The sequence below is a fragment of the Micrasema longulum genome, unplaced genomic scaffold (genome assembly GCF_059751315.1).
Source record: "Micrasema longulum isolate JH-2025_06_02 unplaced genomic scaffold, ASM5975131v1 h1tg000299l, whole genome shotgun sequence".
In the NCBI taxonomy this organism is placed as follows: domain Eukaryota; kingdom Metazoa; phylum Arthropoda; class Insecta; order Trichoptera; family Brachycentridae; genus Micrasema; species Micrasema longulum.
The window spans coordinates 955,835-976,169 of record NW_028277503.1 but is presented as its reverse complement, the minus strand read 5'-3'; the positions used below and the strand labels follow the sequence as shown (position 1 = coordinate 976,169).

General features: G+C 33.9%; 1 protein-coding gene across 1 annotated transcript in view; it reads right to left on the bottom strand.

The window, feature by feature from the left end:
- Positions 1 to 20,335, bottom strand: part of pic (DNA damage-binding protein pic) — a 27,499-nt gene extending 7,164 nt beyond the window's left edge. Inside the window, exons 1-17 of the mRNA XM_088224626.1 lie at positions 20,126 to 20,335; positions 19,519 to 19,667; positions 16,883 to 17,148; positions 15,055 to 15,154; positions 14,744 to 14,849; positions 14,450 to 14,532; positions 13,132 to 13,285; positions 11,106 to 11,327; positions 9,674 to 9,836; positions 9,341 to 9,449; positions 7,589 to 7,767; positions 6,009 to 6,172; positions 5,079 to 5,250; positions 3,973 to 4,116; positions 2,620 to 2,743; positions 1,292 to 1,490; positions 448 to 581 (exon numbers count right to left, since the gene is read on the bottom strand). Of these exons, the coding sequence (XP_088080752.1) occupies positions 448 to 581; positions 1,292 to 1,490; positions 2,620 to 2,743; positions 3,973 to 4,116; positions 5,079 to 5,250; positions 6,009 to 6,172; positions 7,589 to 7,767; positions 9,341 to 9,449; positions 9,674 to 9,836; positions 11,106 to 11,327; positions 13,132 to 13,285; positions 14,450 to 14,532; positions 14,744 to 14,849; positions 15,055 to 15,154; positions 16,883 to 17,148; positions 19,519 to 19,667; positions 20,126 to 20,234 (2,577 nt within the window). The 5' untranslated portion in view covers positions 20,235 to 20,335. The remainder of the gene's footprint in view (positions 1 to 447; positions 582 to 1,291; positions 1,491 to 2,619; positions 2,744 to 3,972; positions 4,117 to 5,078; positions 5,251 to 6,008; positions 6,173 to 7,588; positions 7,768 to 9,340; positions 9,450 to 9,673; positions 9,837 to 11,105; positions 11,328 to 13,131; positions 13,286 to 14,449; positions 14,533 to 14,743; positions 14,850 to 15,054; positions 15,155 to 16,882; positions 17,149 to 19,518; positions 19,668 to 20,125) is intronic.

The following is a 20,335-nucleotide window of genomic DNA, read 5'->3' as shown; positions in this document are numbered from 1 at the left end:
ATGAGGAGTGACAACTTTTTTAGTAAAAAAAAAATATAAAAGACATAAATCCTCACCCATGAAGGAAAAAATATTTTTTTTACACATTTGATGGTTGAAAAGGCTTCAGAATCCCAAAAATTTTTTTTTTGTTTCAATCTAATTTAATTATGAATAATTGTCACAATGCTGTTAAGAATAAAAAATATAGTAGAGCAGTTTTGCTCGTGTTTTAGTGAGAAAAAATGAACTCATGTATTCTATAGGATACATTGCCGAGAAAAGCATGAGAAAATACAGAATGTGGAGGAACAGAGTGGTGTGGAGTTCTATCATCTCAACCTACCCCTGCGGAGAAAGGGCGCGATGGTTTATTTTTTGTTTTTATGTATTATACTTTTTTTGCAAAAGCTCGAAGATACATAATAGCAATGAAATTATTTATGCAGATACATATGTTTTCCTTACCTGTTTGGGTTCAGCTTCATCGGGGTTGATTATAGCTGTTCCGACAGCGTAATAATGGTTAGGGTCATCTCCCAACTTGCACGAGACCATAGATAAAGCGTATTCACTCGGCATCAGTTGGTGAGAATGGAGAACTGCATTGCAAAAAAAAAACAATTTTGTAAAACTAGTGTTTGACAAGCACTCAGTCCTGATTTCACCCAATTTAAGACTAATGATGTCTTTCTTCAATTTTGCACATTCTAAAAAATTTTCATAAACCAATTTTAAAAAAAAAAGTATTAAAATAATTAATTAATTTATAATTATGAATTTACTGATAAAATATTAAAAAATATATTGGAAAACATACATTATTTCTTAAATTATAATTTATTAATAAAACCTCATAATTCAACATGAAAAAATAGCAGAATAGGGCAACATTTTAAATAATTCAAACCCAATAATTTTTGACAGAAATATTAAATTTACCAAAATAATACTACGGCATATTTTTTTTTAGATATGCATTATATTTCCTATAGGCAGTGTGGGGAATGTTATGCAGTGTATATATTAATCATTTAACTTAGCTGACGACAGGTCATAAGCTCTGTAAATCCCTAGGCTTTTATATTCTCAACAGCGTAATCTATGTTGAAATTGTCCAAATATATACATATCCGTATAATGATTTTAATAAAAATATCAATATAATTTCTAGGTTTGGTTTTAATTAGTTTAATTTGACCTCCTTCAGGGCTTGTAAATTGTTTACAACATTTTCAACTTCATTGACTATGGAATTTTATGAAGATATATCTACCAAAACCGCAACATATCCGTATATTTAAAATGGTACCTTCAAATGTGTGGTGGTCGATGATGAGCAGGTTGTGGACCTCCTGTTCCGTGCCGGGCTGCAGGGCCTTAGGGCATGGGGGCACCAGGCCTGAGCCCCCTGAAGAGGATGCACTGAGGGTGGAGGCTGAGGCCCGCGCGACACTGGCGCCCCCTCCCCCGTCCAGCACGTCCAGACGCATCGTGATGACACCGAAGGTCTTGGGATAATACAATCGTGGTTGGTTATACCTGTTTTGAACAATATGAACTGGGTTGTGGACCCGCGGCTAATGTTGCGGACTCCTGGATCCGAGGTTCGAAACCTTGATTCACATTCTATATTAGTGATTTATTTTTAACTTGTTTACAATATCTGCCTTCTAATAACGTAAAAAATAATAAATCAAACCGCTCATACACGCGTTTGTGTAAAATTCATGTAAAAAAGTTAATTGAACAGGAATGTTGCGTCTCATAAAATGAAATAATACGGACCAAAATGGACACCAAGTCGTTGGAACAATAGGCCTAATCCCCCAGTCAGTGGACCACATGGTGACGGCATCTACCTACTGTCTACAAAAGGTTCTCTTCGGACATCTATCTCCCTTTGTTAACCATGGAGTTGATACAGTGCTTTATTTATTTAGTTTTTTATTGCTTACTTCTTGGCAAGAACACTTGACAAACTTACTACTATGCTCTATTTTTTGTAAATTTATTGATATCATTCTAACTTTGCTGGAATTCCACTCGTCCATGCGCTTTGTAGCTGCACGATGATTGGTTATCTAGCTTTCATATATCAACTTTAAAATACCTAAATTTTGTAAATGGGGTCTAGAATTCCAATTGTCTATGCGCTTAGTAGCTGCAAGGCGTGTTGTAATCTTACTTCTTTTTACTATTCATATTATTATTATTTTTTTTTTAGTATCATTTAAACACTAAATTTATTTGTCAATTTTTAAAATGGGGGCTAAATTTCTAACTGTCTATGCGCTTTGTAGCCGCAAGACGTCCTGTAATCTAGCTCCTATCTGTTATAATTTTTTATTGATCTTAATTGAAAACGAGAAACTAGAATCCCAACCGTCCATGCGCTCTGTACCTGCAAGACGTACTGGGATATTTATTAATTGTACAGCGCCCTTGAGGTGATTCTCACAAAAATGGCGCTATATAAATTATCCAACTATATATATATATATATATATATATATTTATATATGCATATATACCTCTTTTTACGGTGTTTCGAAATAACGTGGTACAAAAATTAAATTTTAAACAATTTTGAATGTCCATTTAATAAAGACGAACGTGCAATAAATGACTAAAACAAACCTGTGTTGCTTCTTGGTAAGTAATTCTTCTTGGAGATTCCCCAAGAGGAACAGTCCTGATGTGCAATTTCTGGATTTCATCGATGGTTCCGATAGTTACAGTACTGTCTGTGGCAAGAGCCAGACTGAAACAATCATATTATAGAAATAATACACGGATTAAAAATAATTTATTAAAATGCTCCTCACATAACGAGGATTTCAGAACGATAGACGCTTTCGACGATACTAAACATTCTTACAAAAATCATGAGTAGATTGCGAACACGCGCAAAATTTGTAACTTTGGGCTTTCCTTTCATATATATACAGTAAAACCTCGTTTTTACGTTCCTCAATTTTACGTTTTCCCGCTTTTTACACCGAAATGTTCAGGACCAATTTTTCTTCGTACATTCTAATACAAATATTCCCCCAAATTAACATTTTTCATAACCCCGGTTTTACGCTTAAAAAAATTTCGGAATTCATTTGATGTGTCAAAAAGCCAAAATTATGTCGTAATAATGATGCCGTGGCCCGCGCGCCACCGCGTGTGCCACGCGAATGAAGAATAAAAACAGGTAAACAACTAATAAAGGATAAATTCATGTCTAACCTAAATTCAAAGCAGGTGCAAGTGCAAGTGTTCGTACCTCCTAATTAACCTTTAGGGTTAGTCTTATTTTTCATTTGAACAAAAACGTCATATTGACTTGTACAAATCATGATACACAGTTGACAAACGTTTAGAAACAAAAAAGATGGTTTAAAAAGCCGCGAACTATATGACAGTTGTTTTTAGTGATGCCATAGAAAAATTGATACTGTATAAATAAAATTTCCCAACATTTAGGGGAAAAATATATTTTTGTGTTTTTAAAATTTACACATAAAATAATTTTAACATGCTGTTTTTAAATCAAATAAAAAACAGATTACATAATATTGTTTGAAAAATATAAATATATTTTTAGTGAAATCATTGAAAATAGGTAAAAAAAAAATATTGTCAATTTCCACTTATCACCGTTTTTACAATTTTTCTGGAAGTATATGTACACTATAGTGTAGCATATAATTTATTTTTTTAATGTTATTTATATTTTTTCCATACATTTTTCATTTCCTCACTTAAGCGTTTTCCTCAGTTTTACACATTTTTTTCTTGCTCCCTCGAAAAACGTAAAAAGGTGGTTTTACTGTATTTATATTTTTAAACTTATTTTATTAGGGTGATTTATTTAGCCCCATTTTAGTGAAAGTTATACAAAGATCACTGTATTGACTAATTGTATACAATAGTTTGCTGCTTAAAAAGTTAAATTAAAATTTGGAAAATATAAAATGAATCAGACATTGGATTGAAAGTTACCTGTCGGGATATGCTTGGGCGTTGAGTGAACACATGTGCGCAACTTCCTTAAGGTTGACGTTTGAGAACACAAGTTTGTGGTTGGAGGAATATATCACAGTGGGGCGGTCTGAGCAAGCAAATACATTAGTAGTCCAGAGAGATCTGTAATGAGGTAATATTTTTCAAAAAAGCAAAATTGTAATTTTTCTCACAAAAAAACAACACAAAATTATTCACATACACACACTGTAATGTAAATGGGAGATTCAATTCTTGTGATTATCGGATAGCTGTTAGGTGATTAGTCAGCAATTTTATTTGTGGATAATAACAGATTACATGCAATACATAGATACAATTTAAACAAAACCTAACTGGGTCAGTAATCCTTTACAACTCGCTGCCCTAGTTCTTGTATGTTCAATGGACCATTTTGTAAATTTTACAAGAGACATTTTTTTATTGTTTTTAAAGTCAAATCAGTAAGTGGAGATTGGCATTTAAAAAATGCTGAAAATACTATTTAACATGGAAATAATAATAATTCTTTAGCTACATTGACGAGTAAAAAGATAATGAACATATTGGCATTCATAACTCAATTTGCTAAAAATGGTCTATTGAACATACAAGAACTAGGGCAGCGAACTGTCCACAGCATGCAAATTACAGACATTTTTTCTAATGTAGCGGCAAAATTGAAATCATAAGAATTAGAAAATAAAGAAAGAATGAACGGGGTCTCGTAGTAGTGTCAAGGAAAATCAAAATCACAAGTTCTGAGGTTCGAACCCTGCCCTGCTACAATTTGATTCCCATTTTAAAGCATAGTTATTTTTAACTACATAGCTCAAAATGCTCCAATTAAAAAAAATCCCCCCTTAAATAAAATCTCAAGAATCAAACAAAGTTTGCGCAAAAATAATGTAGGTGATTTAAATCCAAATGCGTAAAATTTATCACTATTTTCTTACGTAGAGATAGTAAGAATCTATCCCTAATATGAAAGGTGGCAATAAAACTTAAAACTGCCATAGTAAGTTTAGTGCTAAAAAGGTACAGGCAATTGGGAGAATGACAAGTGTCTACTAACTAATGTACAGAGTTACAGGGGAAAACTTTACCTAAATGTTCTTAGTACGGTTGGCTGCGTGCCAAGTGTGACCTTCTTCTTCTGCGAGAGTATGCCACTCTTGAGATTTAGGTTGAAGTAGAACATGGAACCATCTCCCAGTGCGCACAGTAGGTAACAACACCCCTCCAAGACGCATATCAAGAGCGATCGGGGAATGATATCTATGGAGTGCGGTGACAGTATTATGAGAACATCACTTTTAATGAATTTTGTTATTTACAAACAAACCATCATGTCGTTTCCCATTTCCCATAGGGGTAGGGAGAGAGGATAGAATGCCACATCACTCTGTCTTTGCATACACACCTCCCTTCCTCTACATTCATACACCGTCTTATGCACGTAGAATGATTATTCCAACTATTGACATGTCTCTCTTGAAATATTTGGTGAATTTGGTCCACCGTCCATGTGTTATTACTTAGTGATTTCAAACAAAATTATCTCCAATATAATAACTAAGTACATTAAACAAATAATAACTATTTTATTGTTTATTGCGATCCATTGAAGTTGATTTCCCCTTTTTGCCAAGAATACATAGTTTTCTTTTTTTGTAGAATATTCATTGCCAGTGTTTTGTCTCATGTTTATAATAGGCAAGTTATATTGAGCTACTGTTTGACAGTTTTTACAGTAAAATATAGACGTTCCTCTCAACTAAGGTGGTACATAGAATGAAATCAATTTTAATACATCAAGGGGTATCAAACATTAGTTTTATTGTTTTCTTCATTAGCGTAATTTAGTTAATTTTAGAAAGTTTAGTAAGTTGTCATGCTTTATTTGATCTCCGGGGATTACATCTTAGAAATTTATTTTGGATTCTCACAACACTCCGAGTAAGTTGTTTGAAAGGGTGAAATGAAAATAATAATTGATTTATTCCAGTTATTAGAATGTTCAATAAGCTACTAACCTCCCATCAATTTCTCGGTGTGTGTGCGGTCCAGATCAGGAAGGCCGAGGACCCGGACCGATATGTCCGTCCACAGGCCGACTCCCACGAGGCTCGCCAGGCCGGACTCCTCGTCGGGGGGGCTCAGGTCCATACACGCCACTTCCTCCTCCATGCACACGTGCCTAGAAACACAGACAAGATTATTGGACTTCGGTTTGACCCTCAGAGTAATAATTCTCTAGAGAAGCCCTTAAGCTCTATTGTATATAACAAAAGCGTTCCAAATTTTTGGTTTGGTTTTAGTTTGATATTTAGTTGAACAAACTTGTAATGGACGGTTTTGGTTAGCGGCCGCAATTCTCAACCAAAGTACCTACTGCCCGTTGTATTGCTGTAATCTGTAGCTAACTTCGTGGTCAATAATCATGGAATGTTTTTTCTCCATATGGGTGACTCTATTAGGTTTTTACTCTGAGGTTTAACCCTAATCTTGGCAGAATGAAATTATTTTTTTTAATCTATATTTGATGGTTGAAAAGACTTCAGAATCCCAAACAAAAATTATTTTTTTTGTCTTAATCAAAGTTACTTATGAATAGTGATAACGCAGTTGAGAATGAAAAATATGGTAAAGCAGTTTAAACTGAATGTGTTTTAGTTTATAAGAAAAAAAGAAACGATACATATCCAATACAGGATACATTCCCAAGAAACAATTGAACGTAGTTATGCAGAAAGCAGCCAGTCCGCAATTTTGGAAAAACAATATATTGGTGTTATCGGGTGCAGTAAGGTCAATTCTATGTTCTGCGAAAAACAACCAGACCACTTTCATACAAAAAACTATGGTTATCACCTTCTGAAAATATTTAGTGTCAATCACAAAAACGGCATTTCTCAATTTGCAGAAAACACCCATAGCACTAGAAAAATCTTACAGTACTTTAGAAATCATTAAAACTGGTCAAATACATAATTAGATTCTTGTTTGTAATATAAAAAAACTCATGTATTCATTGTTTATCATTTGTCAAAGTCAAAAACATTCCAACTGTTGTGTAGATTTGATTATTGATTCTTTTCATAAAAGTGCTATTATCTCAGTTTCACTTTTCTATGGCTGGCTGATTTCTGCATAACTACGTTCAATTAACATTAATAATATAGTAAAAACCGATCAGCCTAAGCTGATCGGTTTTGGAACACGACTCCACTGTCAAAGGGAACAATATTGAGAAAAAAAATTTTAGATTACAATTACTCAATTAAAGTTTTTTTTTTTCTGTAATTGAGATAATAATTTAATGTTTTTATCATACAAAATAACACCGATCTCTGTAATTTGAACTAAGAAATTTTCGACAGAAAAGAAATAAAACACATTTTTTAAATAATGCAAAACTCAAAGAAGATGTATATTCCTTGGAATACAGAGTAAGATAGTAGGTGGGTGGTCAGTAGTAAAGTAGTTAACATTTGTTTGGACAAAACACCAATTTCATGCAAAATTACTGATTTATGAAGTTTTTATTGTCTCCGGTAAAGTTATTTAAAAGCGACGATATGCAAACATGTCTAGTTATATAAATGCAACTAACTTCTTTTCAAGGAGCACTCCTTCTCCGATTTCTATGTAGTAGAGGTGCGGTCCCGCCGCACACACAACCTGCTTGGAGGCGCACGCCACTACGGAGACGGAACGCTCTGTTCTCCACTCCCCGCACAGGACCCAGCCACCGGTACCCCGAGACACCAGGCGTACACCCACGTCCGTCACCTGATGGAACACCAAACATTGGCAACTTCATTTTTTTCATTTAGTCTTATTATTTTTAAAAAAAACAGCCTTCCACATTAGCGATGGATTCTAACAATCTCTTCTTTTTCCACATCCGCTCCTAAGTGGAGCATGTGGACATCACCGGACGCCTCCGGGAGACCATATCGCTAGCCAGCATCCCCGCCTCCTCCCCCACTCAATCCCACGTCCCTTAGTTCCACCAAAGAATGTAACACAGTGGAAGGGCAAGCAGAAGTGTTTGTAGTGAGGGTTATCTAGCATGAAATAGATCATGTTTTTTTGTCCTAGCTTTAATTTTCTTTAGTTTTATTTAATTTCAATTGTCCTTGTATGTATAATAAGGAAATGTGTTTGCCATTGCTGAATGGATTGAACAAATCCGTAAATAAATTAATGTTGAGGGTAAATTAAGAAATAATTATCTCCGAATTATTTCTTATGGTTTATCTTCAAACAGTTGTGATGCCAGAGTCTCGAGGGCTCTACTAATATAAAAAAAAAAAAATGTGTTAAATAATTGCTGTGTGAATGAATGCAAATAAATGACTTAGGTAATTCCTGTCCGTACATTTCTTCAATATTGATATATAAAAAAAATACAGTGAAATCCGGATACATATTAGAATCGCGAATAATGTTATCAATCAGTTATTGCGATCATAATCAGTCAGGACCAAAACTATCTATTTAAATATGTACGCATATTGTTAATGAGGAAATTCAGAGCTAGGGAAAATTGGATACAATTTTTTTTTTCTTATATGTGACAAAAATTGGAGCATTTAATTGTACTACGAAGTTTTTTTTAAATTTAAGAAAATATTAATAAATTATTTTAATAAAAATAAACCATCTACTTTAAATAACGTCACAAGTTCTTCTAAATAATCTAATTCAATCAATGACAGTGTTGTGTTTTTTCAAATTCAACACAGACAACTAACCGAAGAAGAATAGTGACGGCACGTGCGGAGTAATTAAAAATTACAAAACTTTAAAAAATCATAGCGATGATAATATGATACATAAAAAGTTAAAAAAACCCCTGAACTTCATTGCAGTGTAAATTCTTAGGGATTTCTACGAATGATGACTAGACTACATTCGGGAGTTGAATAACTCAAATATAGGCAAACAACCTCAAGCATGATAGGCAAACGCACCAACCACTACACTACGAAGTGGACTTTTCTCCACTCGATTTTCTTTTTCAGGATTTTTATCGAGTTAAGATTCTATTTCACACACAGGATTGTATTCTTCATTCGCCTGTGCACACACAAAATGCGGGGCCACAATCCGTGCATATTTTTGTTACATTTGACACACACATAATTTATTTATACAATATATATACGCCCAGTGTACATTTATGAAAACGATAAGTATTATATTATAATAGAAAAAAAATTGGCATAATGTTATACAGTAAAAGTACAAGAATATAGACAAAATCATTGATATGGCATTAAGGAAGAGTGAAAACTATAATTAGTTATATGGTTATCGGTGTGAAAAAGTTCATGTAAATAATAAAAGTAATTAATACCTGAATTAATTGATTGTGACACACATTTCCAGTGAAGAATGTTTGATGATCAGCTAAGAATCCAGCTATTTCAGTCTCTTCTACTTCCTCTCCATTTAAAGTAAGAACTCTGAAAATGATCATGTTATTAACACCAATCATGGCAAACATAGTTTTTTTTAATTTTTTTTTTTATGTAATTAAAATAATTTACTGACAATTCTTGATGGAATTCCATCGTAATGATGTAATAACTTATATGTAATATATTTAACAATTTATAACCCTATACAGCTTGAAGTGTTCTAATAAAATAAAAGGTAGTTTTTATATTATGAGAAAAATATTTGTTACCTTGTCTGTCCAACGAACGCCAGCACTAATGTGTCGTGGAACGTAGAGTCTTCCGCAAGCGTGAGGGCCCACATACCCTTTATTCCCGGAAGATCTATAGATGCGTGCTCTTGTATGCCGATACCATTCCTAATTATACGAAGCGAGCCCGACTTAAATGCACCTGGAAAATATAATCATGATAATGCATGAAATTCACTTCTGGGAAAAATCCCCTCTTGCGGAATGTTTGGATAAAAACTAAATACGAGAGGCGTTCAATATATTCTCGGTATTGATATGAAGGAGTGCAACTATGAATGAACAGTTAATTACCTAGTTATATTGCACTCATTAGTAGTATAAGTATAGTGTATATAAGCTGTCCTCGAAACACAAGCAAGATGAGTCATTTCGCAAAGTTAAACAAACTCGAGTACCGTGCCGTTATAAAATTCCTCACCGAACAAGGAAAAACTCAGAAAACCATCCACAAACAGATGTCAGAAGTTTACGGGGAGTCTGCTCTTTTATTATCGATAGTTCAAAAGTGGTCCGGTGAATTTAAGAGGGGCAGAGAGAGCATAGAAGACGACAAGCGATCCGGTCGGCCAATCGAGGCCAGTAATGAAGAAAATGCGGAGAAAATAGAAAATTTCATAGTGGAGGATGCCAGAATGAAGGTGAAAAAGATAGCCGAGATTACTAGCCTATTCACTGGTACCATTGTTTATATTTTACACGACCACGTACACATGTCAAAAGTCAGTGCAATCTGGGTGCCGAGATTCCTAATGCCACTCCAAAAATCTCACCGCGTACAAAGCTGCAAAGGGTTTTTGGAGCTCTGTGGTGAAAATTCTAAAGAAATTATTGTCAAAATTGTTACTGAGGATGAAACCTGGATTCATCAGTATGATCCTAAGAGTAAGCAGGAGTCCATGCAGTGGCACCGAAAAGGTACAGAGCACCCAAAGAAGTTCAATGTTACACAATCCGCAGGGAAGGTCATGGCTACAGTTTTCTGGGATTCCCAGGGAATTTTGCCGATAGATTACAAGAAAAAGGCGGGGACATTGGCCAAAGGGATCCTGCTCCTCCACGACAATGCACTGGTGCACAAGGCTCTCAAGTTGCAAAGGCTGCAGTTTGTGAATGTGGTTTCGTAGAAATCAATCACCCACCGTATAATCCAGACCTGGCACCGAGTTATTTTTTTTCTGTTTCCAAATCTAAAGAAAGACATTTATGGGAAACGATTTGACGCCCCTCGTAAGAATATGTGGAGATTCAGTATGAATATTGACTATTTTTTAAGTGTCATGCTAGATTGTAATTGTTTTTAACGACTAAATAAAGTGTCAATAATATAACATACACATCTGAAAATGTTATGTTTTGATAAAAATACCAAGAGGGCGGTTCAAAATAGCGCCGCAGACGTTGTACTGACCGGAGCAGGTAATGAGTTGCCCCTGTCCCTGGCGCTCCAGGTCCACGATGCACATGTCCACTATGGGGGCCAAGTTGGTGAAGGACTCCATGACGTGCACGTACTGCCCCCCGTCCTCGCGCGCTGCACTCAGCCGCACCAGGGCAGAGTCCCCGACCCGGGACCCCACGAACACCACCCCGTTGTCCAGGTACGTCATGCACTCAGGTATTGGAATTTCACCTGGAAATATACAACATTAATGAACTGAATTTGTTTCATCGTGATTATTTATAATAAATACATTTCGTCAGTGATACTGCAATAAATTTGTTACAGGGACTAGATAGGTAAGTTATAAATAATTGCTATTTTCACTCTAAATAATGATTTTTTTTTTCTAATAATCTAGAGGAATTTTTAGTTGTTTAAAATTGTAAGTAATAAACATATTAACAGAACGCTTTTCAGGTTCCTCTGCCAAAAAAATCAATCAATAGTTACGCGGTATTGCAGTATCACCGATGATTTATGACTCTCTTCCTGTCCCGATTTGCTTAAAGTAAAATCTGTGTTAAGCCAGGATTTAAGATAAGTTAAAATGTAAAATAATACTAACAAGTTTAAATATCAGATGTACAAAGGCTTCAAACTACAATTATTGAAAAAGCGGTTTCATTATATGAAATGTGTTAACTATTCAATCTGTTGCAACAGAGAGGGAAAACATTTTTGAGAAGGGAATATGGAAGTCTAGGCATTTAGGGCTTATGAACTGTCATTGGCTGGTTTAAGTGGCCATTTTACACACTGTGTGACATTCACCATTGTGCCAGTTTGAATATCCATATTTCCTTAACTCTTCCACCTGTTGACTTTTGTGAAGTAAAAGAGCTAAAACCTTTATCATGTGGGTGAGATTCATCCGGCTGAACCAATTCACCTACTAGGCAACGCCTGATTGTGTTTTTAACCAATTACATAGGTCTTATACATATCCTAGCAAAAATATTTAAACCGCAAATACCTATTGGCGCAACCCTTTTGACAGAATGTGTATTATAAGACCCACATAATTGGTTCTTCTATTGGCTTTTTCACATCTACACGGGTTTTCTATCCACGTAATGAGAGTGCTATGGGAAATCAGTTATAAAAAATGTTTTCTTACATGCGACACGTGGTAAACTTTAGATCATTTAATTAAACGGCGAAGTTTCTCAAAAATGTACAAAAAAATTAATAAAAATGGTTTTAGTAAAAATGAACCACTTTGAATGACGTCACGAGTTCTTGTGAATCAACCAATAATAGCGTGTTGGAAGCCATTTCACCGATCAGCAGAACTCACCATAGAGAACTGACACCACGGACGGAGTCATTTCAAAGAATGAAAAAATCATAGCGCTGATAATACTATATATAAAAAAGATACGACAATTGGCACAGTCCGATAGTCAATTAACAAATAATAAAAATAAAAAAAAACACTGAACTGCCTCATTGAATAAAATCACATTAAAACTAATAAAATAACTTTGGCCAAAGTCGTGGTTGTCGTGGTCGACTGTCTTAAACACACTCAATAAAATAATCGGAAAAAAATTACAGGTAAAATAACTAACATAAATTAATAGGTGGAACAATTAAAATACCTTACAAGTAAAACAGTTGATATAAATTATGTTTTAGGTAAAATAATCACTAAGTAAAAAACAATTGACACATCATGCTAAATAAAACTATATTGAAAGCTAAGAAATGGGTGATTTGTAACACTGCTTGGTATTAAAGAAATATTTGTACAGTACTCCCTCCACATACCTGAAAACCATTTTAAAGAGAGTCTTCCTATCAGTTTTGCTCATACTTAAAACATTTTTTTTTATTTAAAATTAAGTTACTTTTTAAAATTCTAATTTTAATTGAATTTAACACTACCGGATCCATTTTGCCTTTCACTGTGTTTGACATTTGACGATTAGTATAGAAGGCTTAAGTCAGATATTGCAATTCTTCTTCACGACTATATTGCGAATTCACCTACCTAGGAGTTCCACCTTGAGATCTTTCACTCCCTGGGTACCGTCAGGTCGGTCGGTGAGCTCCAAGAACAGCATGAACAGCCTCCCGGCCATGTCCCCGAGGAGGTAGCGAAGTCCCTTCGCGTCCACCTTGCAGTAGCAACTTATTGTGCTCGTCTGAAAAATAATTATTTTGTGAAATTTATCATCTTTAGTACTAGAAAGGCGGGCAGCTATTAGCTCATATGGCACTAAATTATTTATCTGTTGTGTATATTCACTTATTATGTTGGCTTATTTATTTACAAATAAAATTAAATAAAAAAACAATAGAAAAACTATTTCAGTTTAAACCAAAATGACATGATTGAACAAACATTTGTATTAACCTTAAACATACTGTGAGAAAAAACTCCCTCGAGTAACTGTGTGGTAGGTAACTCGAGGTTAGGAAATGATCGCTTGACAACTGTCCCTTTTCATCTTATTAAAATTATATGTATGTCTTGCTTACTGATTTTATTAGATTACACCTCTTTCTCTCAAATAAATGTTTTATATATTTGTCTCAGGGTACTCGATATTTTGTCATTTTCAGAGATCCCGATGGACAAAATATTTCATTCAAAATTATCTTATATACCTACCTAAAATATGTGATATATTTTTTTTCTTATGTGGTAAGATTAACTTGAAAATAATAAAAAATATTCACAGTAGTTGCCGAGATATTCATTTATTAAATGCAATTTGCAACACCGGTTACATCACAGGAATGGGCGGGTTAAGTAATAGGTAGATTGTAAAGGAATCGGCTAGTTTTCAGCTTAATTTCCATTCTATTTATTTTCCCCCATGCGTTAACTGCACAGTTGACCACGGGGATTTGAGTTTATGCAATAATTTCTCAATGGTTAATCGAGGATCTGACTCGATCAGGGATTTTAATAGTAATGCTATTTAAATTAAGGTGCATCTTTTAGATTTGTATTGCCCGATTTAAAGCGTTGAAACCAAAATTTACATCTAGTGGCCTTGCTGGCATTCAAAAGCCCAGATCGAAAAAAGTAACATTCAGTGCCTGGTGTTTCCTTTGCCAATTTCTGGTTTGGACATTTTACCCTAAGCAATAATATAGATTTTATTACTTGTTAATAATGCCAAACAATAGTTTAAAAGTCTGGGTACAAACTGCACTTAAATAGCAGGTCATAAATATGGTTTAGGGAATATTAGGGAATATATATAAAAAATATCCATCTCATCATCATCTTATGAAATATGAACCTATGGTAAACTAATCTCTATCAACTCATGTTAAATAAATGTTTTAAAAAAAACCTTTATTTGAGGTGGTGCGACAGCAACATAACTTTGGCCATCGTGGTAAACTATCGATTCCTGGCCAATAACAATAGCTCCTCCTGGAAAATAAATTAACATGAAATTTAAAAATTCATTAATTTCATATCCAATGATCAGCCCAAAGAATACATTCAATAAAAATGTTTAAAAAACACTATCTTCAATTCTTTGAAATGTGGGTCAGTTCTATATAAGCTCCTGACATCACAGTGACCTGTGAAAAACATTATGATGGATACATCAAATTAACAGCTAATATTGTGTATTTACCATACGGACTAGGAACAGGAATAAGCAAGCTGGCTTCTGTTTCAACATTATCTTGTTTCCAGGGTATTTTCACAAACTCCTTATCTCTTAAGCTTATTTCGTGTGTCTGGAAAGATAAAAAGTAACATGCGTTAAAGCGACGTCATATTGTATATTAAGTCATTTACCATAACCATAAACAAGTCACATAAAGATGGTTTATTTTTTACAAACATACATGGCGCAGAGAACTTTGAATTAAAATTTAATGTAACATAAAATTTGGATGTTTCAGCTCAAAATTAATAAGAATTATAAAACTATGTGGCTACCTTAATATGTCTTCCATTTAAGTCTTGGTGAATTACGATTAAAGTGGGATTGGCACAGCCATGTAAGAATTCGACATCTTGTACATTTAATTCCTCGAGTCTGTAAGAAAATTATAAATATATTTTTTTTATTGGAAAGCCAACAGACATTTATAAAATTATAAGATTCATATAAATATAATACATAATGTAAAATAACTAATGATACACAACTTGTAATATTAAAACTTATAATATTAGAAATCAAACACTGATTTGAGTGAACACTTTATTTTATTTTTACAAATATTAAAAATATAAAAACAAAAATTTCGTCACAATTGTTTCGCCTTGTTAGGGCATTTTCAAACGAATGTGAAGATTAGATGGATTGAATGTCCTTATATAGTTATATAATTCAAGGTAATTGAGTAGAAAATAAAAATAATCTTATGAACTATAGCATGTACATTTATCATAATTGAGGGAATAACCAATAGTTAAGGGCAAGGCTTAGAGTTTAATAGGTAATGGGGAATTTAGATTTAAACAATTGTCACGAAATTTTCGTTTTTATATTTTTTATATTTGTAAAAATAAAATAAAGTGTTCAGTAGACTCAAATCAGTGTTTGATTTCTAATACTATAAGTTTAAATATGAAGTTCTACAAAATAAGCACCAAATCAATCAATCAATACTTGTAATATTATTAATATGTAAATATAAAAAACAACAAAATAAATTTGCGTTTGAATATTGGTCGCACAGTTAAACCTTCTAATATATATTATGAATATAGCTGACCAACAGTGTACAGTACAGCACATAATATATATATAGGCTCCGGATTTAAGGCACAACATCATAACTGGAATTTGTTTTATAAATTAATTTTTTAAGTAAAGTTAAAGACACGTTACTGATATCATTAGATTGATTATGAAATAAGAACATTGTTGTTAGTTTTCAAAGAACGTAGCGGGCAAAGGCGGCGAGCGGTCCTCTTGAGTTAGTCAACTATTTACTTTCGTAAGTTACCACTTCCCTTCGATGAGACAACAACACAGATGAACAAGAGTTCAGTTCGGGCAACCGATGCGAGTACCTAAGCGTGCATTCATTTATCTAAAAGGAATATAATACTCATGGTAGGCCTTTACCCAGTTCCTCCCAAAATGGACAAATGCTTTAATGTTTGTTGGATTAGCCAATTAACTTGGATTCCACATCGGCCTCATCGCCTCCGTCAAGCCGTTCGGCATGTTTTCCCTCTCAGTGTCCAAAATCGGGCAATGCCATAGGATATGTTCAGCTATAGTAAATTTTTCCGTCACCATTAATCTAATGTTCTCAATGAGGAACTTTAGCCCTATGGAAAATCGGATATAAAAACAGTTTTCTTATGCGCGGTAAAAATTAGAGCATTAAAAACGTATGAAAAAAATATTTTAATAAAAACAAACTACTTAGACCGACGTCACAAGTTCATTTGAATCAACCAATGATAAGAGAGTTGTGGAAGATTTCCGGTTTACTTACTGTCAACGGACCAATTGGCAGAACTGACCGAGAAAAGCGGAAGGGAACTTGAGACGTCACACGTGGAGTAATTTCAGAAATACAAAACTTAAAAAAATCATAGTGCTAATAATACATAAATTTGAAAAAAAAATATTTTTGACTAAGTTTAATAGTCTATTAACAAATAAAATAAAATAAACCACTGAACTTTTCATCATTGTGACTGTATAAAATTTTGTTTTACAGATTTGTTTTTTTAATAATTTGTTACAAGCGAAACTGACATTCCTTGTTATTTCTTTTGATTTCTTCTGATTCCTTCTCACCTTAAACTGGCCGCTTTAAGTTCAGTGGAGTCTTTGTCAAGAGGGATGATTTTGAAGAGCCCATCATACAATCTCAGGCCAATGACTCTGGCTTGCGGATCCACTACCGCTAGGATGCCGTTTTCCGAGGGCTTTCCGATTCTGTCTGCCACATTCCCGTGTGCCCTCGTGACCACATCTAGCTTCCCGGTGGGCCCCAGTTGCCATTCCAGTATCATAGCATTGTACCGAGTGGTGAGGATGAATACGAGATCTTTTTTTTCATGCTGTAAAAGAAAAAAACATTCATAAAGTAGAGATGAATTATCAGAATAAAAATAATTTAATGCATTTGATTAATATTTATCATTTCTAAAATTGCAACAGAGAAGGAAAACATTTTTGAAAAGAAATATGGAAGTCTAGGCATTTAGAGGGCTTATGACCTATCATTGGCTGGTTTAAGTGGCCGCACATTCACCATTTTGCCTGTGTGTGAACACATATTTCCACACTTCTTACATCCGTTGACTATTGTGAAGTAAAAGATCTGAAACCTTTATTGATGTGGGTAAGATTTACCTGGCTAACTTATTCCACCTACAAGGCAAAGCATGAAAAAACAGAGAGAAACCTGAAAGAGCTGAAACCTTTATTTATTTATTTTTTTTATATATATTTGGACCCCTATATTAGTAGCCTTACGTGTCATGTACAAGGCTAAGGTAGTCAGAAAAAAATCGTTTTTGTTTGTCTTGGAAATGGGATGTTCGATAACTGATTTTGGTTTATTACCTTTATGAGTCCAATCACCATTGTTGCAAAGTTCAATAACAATGGTGCGTGATAACTACTTTTAACTACAGTGTGGATGCCGCTCCCACTTTGCAGTCGAGCAGGCTACCATTCGTAAAGATTCTTATTTCATTGGGAGCATAAGGAGGTATATTTTTTTTTTAGGTTTCTTGCTGAAACCTTTATTGGTGTGGGTGTGCATTGACAAAGTATCACACATATGGTTGAAATTACGTGTAAAAAAGCCAAGCTTTGTGAACTTGGCAAGCACAGGCTCGGCACCTCATTACAATTTACAAGTTCTTTTGTAGTTTATGAATGACATCCTTGTTTCGGTGGTTTTACAATGTTTTTTTTAAATGTTCTATGGTCAATGCATAATGAACATTACAAGTGGGTGATGTCAGATAAGTTAAAACCTAACCATTGAATTCTAAACATGACTACTAACAAGTAGAAGTTTTTAAATCTGCTAAAAAGTGGCCATTATTTGTATAATAGAATGTGGCGCGAAATATATTGAAGTGTGAAAAAAGATTCATGTTTATTTATCCAAATTTGAAATTTAGAAACTGGTATCTTTACTGGTGTAAGAGTTTATTATAATTTTCATTAGTGACAATATGCAATGGCGATTGGATTTAAAAAAACTTTCTCTAGTATAACTGAGTAATGCTTAAAATGAGCAAATTTAGTCCGTCCCGTCTTCCTCGTAATAACCAAGTTTGACTGTATGTGTACATGTATGTATATATTTATGTGCGTGCTCCATGCACCACTTATTGCGGAAAGGCTGATGATGATGATAATGATTTATAGTACAAGTTTACAAAATGTAAAGAAATGAACTATAGTCCTTAAATATAGCTTGGTTAAATTGACAGCTGTAAACTAATGTCACTAGTGATGGGAAATTATTGATCACTGATCATGTACCGATAAAATAAATTTTATCAGTTTTTTCATGCAAACATGAGACTCTGTTTCTGAAAATTGATATAAAAATGCAAAAACAAGCCTATTATAGTGTGTTTAAGACAATTATTTACTAAAAAAGAAGACATTAATACTTTTTTTTATGTATAACAACAAATGAATTATTTTTATTTGATCGATTTACGTTGATCAATTTGTCTCATCTCTAACATTTTTGCAAAACGACATAACCATGTAAGAATATTTTTAATAATTAGGTTTATTTTAGTTTTTTATTTGTTTTAAAGCTGATTTTATATAATTATGTTGATTTATATGTCAAGCATTGTATAAAAAAATATATTAACATGCCAGATACTAATGATTTTTTGTGTGTCAATATAAATCACTCCTTAGACATTACTACAAAGTTATGTCCTAACTTTTACTGACAACTGTCATTCTAATCAAGCTATATTTTAAGGACTATACCAGTGTTTTTGGTTAGGAGCCACCTGTGCTTACAATTAAATTATCATATGGTTATCAATATCTAAAAAAACATTTTAAAAATACAAACACATCATAGTCATATCCCTATCATTGGCACTCCAACCGCCCCATATTAGGATATTGTTACGTGGAAATCCAGCACTGAAGAAACTTTTCAAAAACATACATGTCCATGTCCACCCTGCCAGGAATTGAATCCGGGACCAAGAGCATGTTGGGCGAATGCGTCAACCACTTCACTATGAGGCTGACTTATCTCTTGTCATTTTCCTATTTCAAACTTTTTATTAGAGAGTAGCCACCGAGTGGATTACACTCGTCCAATGTTTCAGTTCTATTTAGAACTGAACTCTTTATCCACCAGGACACGGATACACCCTCATTATAAAGAAGAACTGTAGAAAAAATATCCGGGTAGCATAAATCGTACTTACAGGTGGTCTAAAATGCTTTATTTTGGCAATTTTTCCATAAATTCCAACCTCTTTCATAGGCCTCAGGCCTTCTGGGGTCACCAAATACACTTCCAATCTTGAATTCTTCGCAACCAGCAAATTTAAATCAGTCTCTGATGTAAAATTTCCTAAAAAAATAAATATGAATTCAAATGTCAGTTTTTTTAAACTCTGAAAATAATTTATATACATAGTATATAATTGACGTTCGAGACTTGCGCTGTGAAAAAAGTATGGTTGACATTTTTTCTCAAGAAGATAGTCGGCTTTTCCAATAAATCAATTCTAATGCATAGTAAACTAAATCTGATTCACCGTTGCAACCAAAACGCTTAAAACGGAGCGCGTAAAATATGAAAACAAATGCAAAAATGACATCGAAGAAGTACTTCTATATAAGATTATTGATAAATAAAACAAAGAAGATCAAGAGTATGTATGTATTACTGAGTTTTCCACGAGTCGCAAAGAAAATTACAAGGAAAATTCGAATTTTATTACATGCGTAGATTTTAACCTCAAATGAATAAACTGACATTTTGAAGAAATGAATAATAAACACGCAAATAATATTTTCATAACTTACCTGTTACACAAGCAGTGACTGCTGTCGGTTTTTGAGCAGTAACTACATAGTGATAAGTCATATTTAATATTTCTTCCGGTCCCGAATCGCCCATCGGAAACCGAGGCATTTCTTCTTGATATTTTCTCGCCTTCACTTCGATTCACAATTTCAATACAAACGCAGTGCACAAACGTCTCGCCGGTTTCGCCGCGGTTCCGCTCGTTTTTC